The sequence below is a fragment of the Danio aesculapii genome, chromosome 25 (genome assembly GCF_903798145.1).
Source record: "Danio aesculapii chromosome 25, fDanAes4.1, whole genome shotgun sequence".
NCBI classification, from domain to species: Eukaryota; Metazoa; Chordata; class Actinopteri; order Cypriniformes; family Danionidae; genus Danio; species Danio aesculapii.
In genome coordinates this window covers 25,743,388-25,752,870 of record NC_079459.1, presented here as the reverse complement: position 1 = coordinate 25,752,870, position 9,483 = coordinate 25,743,388, and the positions used below count along the sequence as shown (strand labels likewise).

At 34.3% G+C, this 9,483-nt stretch overlaps 1 protein-coding gene across 2 annotated transcripts in view; it reads left to right on the top strand.

Moving 5' to 3' along the window:
• The window catches only part of LOC130219172 (cytosolic carboxypeptidase 4), a 304,487-nt gene that overhangs the window by 42,687 nt on the left and 252,317 nt on the right, over positions 1 to 9,483 (top strand). For both annotated transcript variants that reach the window (XM_056451477.1, XM_056451478.1), the window contains exon 2: positions 7,178 to 7,245. In XM_056451477.1, the coding sequence (XP_056307452.1) occupies positions 7,178 to 7,245 (68 nt within the window). The remainder of the gene's footprint in view (positions 1 to 7,177; positions 7,246 to 9,483) is intronic.

Here is a 9,483-nt window from a genome sequence, read left to right as displayed (position 1 = left end):
CACAGTTGTTTTGTGGAAACAGTGAATATAGCTAGTCTCTAATGGTAAAAATGTATTAATTATATTATTTTATAATCCCACTTGATAAAAACAGACACTTTGATTGACATTCTCCTTTTGTACATGTCATCAGAGGGGGAAAGCCCCACCCATTAGTGACAATATCTCCCTTATTAGCATAGACAGCCCTGAGTGAGCAGCAGCCATCCGCCATTAAAGTCTTCACACGAAGATAATATCATCGGCTGAGAGGCATTATGAATTTCGAGTTTTTATTTGCACAAATAAACACTAGTCTCCATAGACTGCCTTCTTATGAGCCACTTCTTGTGCCATTATCAGTTGTTTACATAGATAACGCTAGTCCTGTTTTGAATCTGCCACTGTGCTGACACATAGGCATTCGTAGCTCCGCCCTCTATTGAAAAGAGGGCTGGGAACACGATCTCATTTGAATTTAAAGCTATAGTCACCAAAACGCCACAATTTGAATCAAAACCTAAAAGGGACAGTTTCAAAGAGTTATAAAAAATATTTTTGTGGTATTTTGAGTTGAAACCTTACATACACACGCTAGGCACTAGCCAAAAAGGGCATAATTTATTAGTCACATCTTTGCGAACAAAGTCAGAAGCGTTTTGCACAATTTATATATATTAGCTTATAAACTCAATTATAGAGGAAACAATACCTAAAATTCCAACACAATCTCTCGACAATTCATAACTTTTTGATTTAGTGGCTAATTCATATGAATTTGTACGATCTAATTCATACAATTTAGTTAGATTTTAGCTAATCACCCTATGACCGTCGGGTTTAGGCGTGGGGTTGAGTGCTATGCCTCCTTTTTAAAATTGTACATTTTAAAACGACTGAACTCGTTCAAATTCGTACGAATTGGCCACTAAACTGACAAAACGTAAAATACCTATGTTTTCTCATGAGATCAGGCTGAAAATTCTGAGGGAAACGAACGTCTTTGAGAAGAAAGTCAATTATAGAGGAAAAATACCTAAAATTCCAACACAATCTCACGGCATGTCGTATCTTTTGATTTAGTGGCTAATTTGAATGATTTAATTCATACAATTTGGTACAATTTGCTCATCACCCAATGATGGTTGGGCTTAGGGGTGGGGTTGGGTGGGGTTTTTAAAATTGTACATTTTCGTACGACTGAACTCATACAAATTTCTACGAATTAGCCACTAAACTGACATTACTGACACATAACTGACAAAACTTAAAATACTTCTGAGATCAAGCTGAAAATTCTGAGGGAAACAAAGTCATAGGAGATATAAATGATGAGCGAACTTATAAACTTAGTAATAACTCTCAGAAATGCAGTTTACAGTATCAATGAATAAACATACTTAATTAAACCACAACTTATTGGACAAATTAATTTCAGCAGACCATTAATAACCCCAAAACTCCAAACAAGAAATTAATCTGCATGTTGAACTGCAAAATCGAGAGTTTAATAAAATAATATCAATAAATAAGAGTCCGAACTGTCCATTTTGTTTGCAATGTAACTCGCAGTTCTAATATACAAACGATTTGCGAAAAATAAAGTCAGAAATGCGCAAAAACCTATAGACCATTTAATGTGGTCATGTTATTGGTCCATAAACATTTAATGCTTGTTATCATACTATTTCATAAGTTTAACAAGAGGCAATTCTATCATAACTTATTGTCAAAATAGCTATCATAACACTAATTATCAATATGTGTCTCTTTTTGGATTCTCGGAAGCTATAGAAATTAAAAATGTACAACAGGAAATACATTGGGACTATTGTTTTTGTTTTCATCCCTCGAAATGGCCCATAAAAAATGGCCCTTTTATTTTCACTTTAGCACACACCTCTCACTCATACTGTTTATTGATTATTTTATTGTCAAACCTGATTATTTAAAGTGATTTGTTTCAGTTATTTTCAATCAAAGTTCCCAAAACCTCGGGTGCAACCCATAATTTGAAACACGATAGTCACGTACAGAAAAAGATGGATAAAATGTCATTTGAAAAACGAATCCCATGCAAACAGTGTCCCGTCGAGACCGGCGTGTTCTGTGTGTGTGGTTGCAGGTTGGCAGTGTTGCATTTGTACTGGCTTTGATTTCTCTGAACAACATCTTGATCTCATCAGTTGCACTAGAACTGTCATCGCCCAGGATTCATGTCCTCCACTGACGCTCCGTGCCCTGAAACACTGGTATAAATAGCTGTGTGTTTACAGCCGGACACAATATGCTGGCTTTGGCCTGATGGGACATTCAAACCGCCTTCCACATAATTAAACAGTGCCGCTGATTGAGCTAATTATAAGGTCGGAGAGATGAAGGGTGGGTGTAAATTTGGAGAGCTAATGTGACGCTTTTTTTTTTTTTCTATGACCATGCTGTCATAAGGTAGCAAAAAATTAAGGTGATTGTGGATTTTTATTGTTAATCTTAGTTTTTTCTAGCAGTTTCGATGCATGTTAATAGCATCATTGCTAATCCCTATTTTAATAAAACTTAAAATTGTCACATATAAAATGTCTAGAAATGTTAGCAATAGCAATCTCAGAATAGTGTGAGCTAAAATCAGAAATAATAAACCCGTAAACTCACATTTACAAGACATTTTCAGTAATTTTGATTATAAACTCGCAATGAGTTAACCCAGCAGGCACACAACATTATAAGACGTTAATATTAGATTAGATTTAGGTCGTGAATTCAATGTTGTGTTAGAAAGTGACCAAAATCCAATGACAAGTCAACATCATATTGACGTCAAATACTGATGTTTATTCAACCAAAATTCAATGTCTGATAGATGTCATAGTGGTAACATATACACAACGTTAGTCTGTAACATCATTACATGTAGATTTGGTTGTTTTTCGGTTGCGTTGGAAAATGACCAAAATCTAATGTCGGCCTAATGTTGGGTTCTGATGTCAACCTGATTTTCATTTCCACCCAAAATGCAACGTCCCCACGACATCGTCAATCTGACGTCATGAATTTCTCAAAACTGACGATTTGCAAATTTACTTTCTGAAAAAAATACGATATTTCAGAATTACAAGATGATAACATAGGCCTACAATAAAATTTTTATGGCATAAAATCAAATGTTTGTTGAATTTTGTGATGTTTTTTTCCTTTTACATAACACTAAAGTATTTATTTATTTATTCGTTCCTTTGTTCGTTCCTCTGTTCCTTTGTTCGTTTGTGCGTTCATTCTTTCCTTCGTTTGTTTGTTTGTTTGTTCGTTAGTTCATTCGTTAGTTAGTTAGGTAAATATTGTGAACACAAAAGCTATTTATTTATTTGTTTATAAAACAATTCTGGTAATTTATTGACACAATTGCAATGAGAGCAGAATCGTTCATACGTAAAACAGAATATAGTGATAGGAAAAATATATATTTTTATGAATTTTGTGATGTTTATTTCTTATACAAAACATGAAAGTTCTTTATTTATTTATTTTAAAATATTCTGGTAATTCATCTACGTCTGTTCCAGGTTTGGACACTGACGTTGGGTTTTGATGGCAACCTAATTTTCAATTCCACCCAAAATGCAATGTCCCCACGACGTTGAGGTACAAATTTTTATCTCATGTCATGTTGACATCCTTTGTCGACTGGGAACATCTCATGATTCTGATTTTCTCAAATTTGACGATTTGCGAATTCACTTTCTGAAAAAATATGATATTTCAGAATTACAAGATATAACATAGGCCTGCAATTACATTTTAATGGCATAAAATCATTCCTTCCTTCCTTCCTTCCTTCATTAGTTAATTTGTTAGGTCATTCGTTAGCTAGTTAAATGTTGTGAACAAAAAAGCTATTGATTTATTTGTTTATAAAAGAAACCTAGTAATTTATTGATACAAATGCAATGGGAGCAGAATCGTTCAAACGTAAAACGGAATATAGTTATGGGAAAAAATTTTGTGATGTTTATTTCTTTTACACAACACACAAGTAATTTATTTATTTAAAAATATTCTGGAAATTCATCTACACAATTGGAATGGGGGAACAGAGACATTTATGCATAAAATGGATGCAAAGTTCATCTAGTTCACTACTAAAAGTCTTTTACTATGTTAATGTCTTCACAATAAATAAAAACAATACACATTTTTAATGGTGTCAGGGTGAGTAAATGACTGTTATCATCCCGTTTTATGTTTAAAGCAATGCGTTCTAAATAATAGTCAAACTAAAAACTGAAACAGGGAGTCAGTGGGCGTATATAAAACTTCCATGTGAGTTAAATTACATATTAGTTTGATGTAAATGGACCAATTAATATAAATATTTCTTAAGAGTTATTAACGCTGTAAAAAATGCTGATTTCCACACATTTTCTTCATGTTGTCCCAACACAAAGTTAACTTAATCTTTTGAACAAATTTAAGTTGATTCAGTATAAAAAAATTACCTTGTCCCCAAAAAAACTTTACAATTGTGTTGTTTTGCTTAATTTCAAATAAGTAGTTTGAATAAGTCTTTTTCTATATTAATGTCTTCACAAACAAAAACACTTTTAATGGCATCAGTGTGAGTAAATGACCATATTTATCCCATTTTATGTCATATTACAAGTACTGTGGGTTTTTACTAGAGGAAATGCCACCGTTTGAGTTTGCAGGCAGAGACTTTCTTGGCATCGGTTTCACACACCGTCCTCCTGCACACTTATTCAACACGTGTAAGTTTGCCAAAAACCCATCAGTCACGAGCTAAGGGAAATATAAGAATGGCTTGGCTCGCTTTTCAAAAGCATCAGCGTTTTGTTGTTGCATGATCACATGCTGAATATGCCAATTCATGCAGTAGCATGACTGTAAGAGCGCGGCGGGGGTGTAAAGACACAGTAAGATACAAACCACTTTTTCAAAACGCAATTTGTTTTGTTTGTTTGAATGTTATATATCCGGCAACATTGAATAAGTTAATCTATCAGTGTTTCCCTACCCTGTCCTAAAGGCACACCAACAGTATATGTTTCCTATTCAAACACACCTGAATCAACTCCTCGGAACATTAGAAGAGACTCCAAAACCTGAAATAAATGGGTCAGATATGGGAGACATCCAAAATATGTATTGTTGGTGTGCCTCCTGGAACAGTGCTGGGAAACACTGTTCTATATGATAAAGCTTAATTAGCATGATGCATTCACATATGTTTTTGTGTTTGCAACCGATAAATCAAACAGTTATTTGGGCATTCATGTGTGTTTGCATGTTTGTGTATTTATTCCATCTTAAATCAGCGCTTCGTCATTTGCTGATGACACTAGTGGCACCACATGTGGAAAATTATGACTGTAATATAACTCTAACACAAGCAACTGTATACCGCAATCATAACTGAGTCTCTATAGAGAAACCTCATGACTTTAACCTACTGTATATGCTGAAGCAAGCTGCAGGTATTGGTTTTCTCTCGTTATTTTATTCTAGTTGTGTGTGCAACTCAAGTTTATTGCTGTTTTTCATAGCTCAGGAGATTTAAGTTCTCAGGTTTTGCTTCATCTAAAAGTCAGTCTGTTTTTCTTCAGATTTCTTCGGAGAAATGAAAATGGAAAACAAAAGAGAGCTTTGTTTGACGTACATGTAGAGTAATTGTGGAAGGCATGACCCAGATAACTTGGTCTTGGGAGAAATGTTTGGGTTCGTACTGTGTCGCAGAGTAAATGAATAAATACAAGCTGAGATTGTGAGATTTGAAAGCTTAAAGTAGTCATATGTCACTTTGTGAGAAGTAATTATGAGAAATGGATTTTCGATTGAGAGATGAAGTTGAGAATTGAAACTGGCAAACTGAAAATGTTTAGGATTGAAAGTTATGAAAATAATTCTTTGTTGTTGTGAGATATAAATTTAGTGTTGCAAGAAATACTGTCACAGCAGTTATGAGAGCGTTCAGTGCGTCGCGTGATCAGCTGCTAAATTCAAATCTGCTTTCCCGCAATGACTACTAATCATACATTTACGGCCTGATCTCACGAGTAAACGTAAGTATTTTACGTTTTGTCAGTTTAGTGGCTAATTCGTACGAGTACAGTCTTATGAAATTGTACGATTTTAAAAAGAAGGCGTGGCACCTAACCCTACCCGTAAACCCAACCGTCATTGGGCATGAGCAAATCGTACTAAATTGTACGAATTAGATTGTACGAATTCATACGAATTTGCCACTAAAAGTTACGAATTAGTGTGAGATTGTGTTGAAATTGAAGTCATAAATCCCAATTTATCAGTGTTTTCAAACAAATATTTCATTAGGTTTATTTTTGGTTTCAGACCTTCAAATACACAATTACTAGCAAAACATTACTTATGGCTTGTAAAATACATATCTGACATCTTTGGAGATGACAATTATAATAATTTTTAAACATGATCTTTAGGTTAAACAATGTAAAACAAATATTTTAAACAATGTTCAGGTTACTAGAATGTTTACTCTAGTCTTCGCCCAGTTAAACAGCAACATGCTTTAATGATTTGTGGGAGAAGTTGATGAATTAACATGGTGTAAATCCAGCAGCTCCAATCTCATTCATCAGCCACTTTAAATGAAATCATCCACTTAAAAATCATTTATTTCACCGCTGTAGACCTTTTTTTAAGAGTTTGCCAAAACAAATATGCCACATTGATTTGTTTCCCATGGCATCAGATGCCCCATTATGCCAACCAAAACACAGCTGTGAATGGGCATCCCAAACTAATCACGTTCATTTGCTCCGTCGGGATTCATTTCAAGGATAGATCGTCTTTTTAAAGTCAGCGCCAGACTAGCATTTAAGCCCTGACTCTCTCTCTCTTCCTTATCACACACACACACTGGGAGAAGATTCCTCAGCCTCTTGATATCCCTCCAGCCCGTGTCCTCTCTCCTGTGAAATGCCCAGCTTGGTTTAATCCCTGTGTCTCGTCAGGCCCTTTTAATAGGATCCTCATCTCAATGTCCGCACACAACTGGAGCAGCCTGCGGGTTTATCTGAGGCAGATATAGAGTTTCAGGCGACAAGCTGAACCCCTCTCAGCTTTTACTGTACCAGTGTGTGTTGCTGAAGCGACATCACGCTAAAAAACTCTCTGTTGTTTCTCCTTCCTCTTTCCGTTTCTCCAGCGCGATCCAGGCCCGTCATGGCAGCGCCGAGCTCCAGCGGACTCGAAGTTCTACTCGGGACGTTGCAGGTAAGAGAACATTGTTTTGCCAATGCGTTCATGGGGATTGTGCATGTAGGAATGGCCCACAGATGCAGGCAAGCATGCAGGACACTTTACATGTGCTGAGTGAGAATGATAAATGACATGGTCACTCGCTGCCATAAAAAGGAGCCTGCTGTTTAACGTAAACATGCTTCAACCCCCAAGAGAGGCCAGTTTCAAAATGTTTATTAATGCGAGAGATTGAAGATATTTTAACTGTAGTTGTGAATTGTTTGGTGGTATCATTTTAAATGCTCTTAAAATTGTGTGTCATTGATTGATTGATTTCACTTGATTAATCCCAGAGGGAAATTAAATTGTCCAAGCCGCACAAAACATCACTTAAAATACAATTTTAAATATAGTTGCCAAAGTTCTTAGTTGACATTTTCCTTTTATAAGTAATTTTTTACATGTTATCCATGTTTAATTTCTCAATGAAATGCGAGCAAACCACCAAATAAAAGATTTCAAGAAAGAAAAAAGGAATTGATTTGCTTCCTGAGGCTTTCAACTTCCTACCACTAATTCCAGGATGAACCCTCTTAAATAAAGGCAATTTTCATGTTAATAAAAATAATTTTTGTTTACAAATATACAATTGAAGTCAGAATTATTAGCCCCCCTGTTTATTTTTTTCAACAATTTGATGACAGTAAATAATATTCTACTAGATATTTTTAAAGACACGCCTATAATGCTTAAAGTGACATTTAAAGGCTTAACTAGGTTAATTAGGTTAAGCAGATTAGGGTATTTAGGCAAGTTATTGTATTACGATGATTTGTTCTGTAGACTATCGGGAAAAAAAATAGCTTAAAGGGGCTAATAATTTTGTCCTTAAAATGGGGTTTAAAAATGTTAAACTTGACTGTTTGCTTTTATTCTAGCCGAAATAAAACAAATAAGACTTTCTCCAGAAGAAAAAATATTATCAGACATACTGTGAAAATTTCCTTGCTCTGTTAAACATCATTTGGAAAATATTAAAAAAGAAAAAAAAATCAAAGGGGGGCAAATAATTCTGACTTCAACTGTTTATCAACATATTTATGAAGGTCTCTAGATTCATCCAAACAAAACAAAACGTTCAAGAGATCTATAGTTATGTGTTTGTTAAATGTTTAAAAAGCAATTATAGTTGCTGGTGGGCAAATACTGTACCTTGTAAGTACATAAATAATAGCGAATTAGGGAATAATGTTTTTATATGTTAATAAATCAAGGTTATTGGCTTAGTTTAATGTTTTTTGTGTGTCTTTTTTTTTTTTTTTAGCTTTCATAATAACCCATTTAAAAATAACCCTTTAACTAATATCTTTACTTTAAAGTAGACTTTTCTTTATAAACAATTTGATGCACTGCAAAACCGTCAGAGTAAAATTAACTTCTCTTACTGGTCCCTCTCCCACAAAGATTTAAAATAACACAGAGAAACTGAACTCCTGCTGTTAAAAAGCAGACTCACTGATAAAAACACAAGACTACAACCGAATTCAGTCACAACCTTAAACCCTGCTGTCCACACAGACATGGGTATTGTCTAAATTGCTGCTTTTTCTACATGGTTTGGCTGTTCGTCTACACACAAATAAAGTGTCAGGTCGCTGAAACCCAAAATATTGAAATAATTATTATCTTTTATTTATCTTTTTGACACACAATTGTCTGTTGGGGGAAACTAGTGTGTGTTTCATCACTGTGAGACAAATGGATTAGTTTTTTGTGTTTTCATTCATGAAACTATATGATAGATAATATTTGGGGGTTCATATCAGTTGGTTTTAAAATTTTAAACATAATATATGTGTTTATGAATATGAATTGATCTGTTGAAAGAAGTTGTTTTACGTTTGGTTGCTAAATGTTCTCATCCTATTCAGTTTTTAAATTGAACGATTTTTACAACATATTTGCCCACCGGCAACTACATAGTTGCTGCATATTCAAATGTGATTTAAAAAAAAAAAATAAAAAATCAAAAACCTGGAGAAAATAAATGCAAAACATGTTCATATAGGACACTGTTAACCAGGATATATGCATAAAACTAATATATAAAATAAAAAAACAAAATGACACAAAATAATCTAAACTAAATATGCATATGTTTTCGAATTTTGGGCGCAAATGGGTTAAGATTAGTTAACAACTTATAACAACAACTACTACAAAGAAATCCTTTAACAGGGTTTGTAATTGGATGATTGACCAATTGTTATT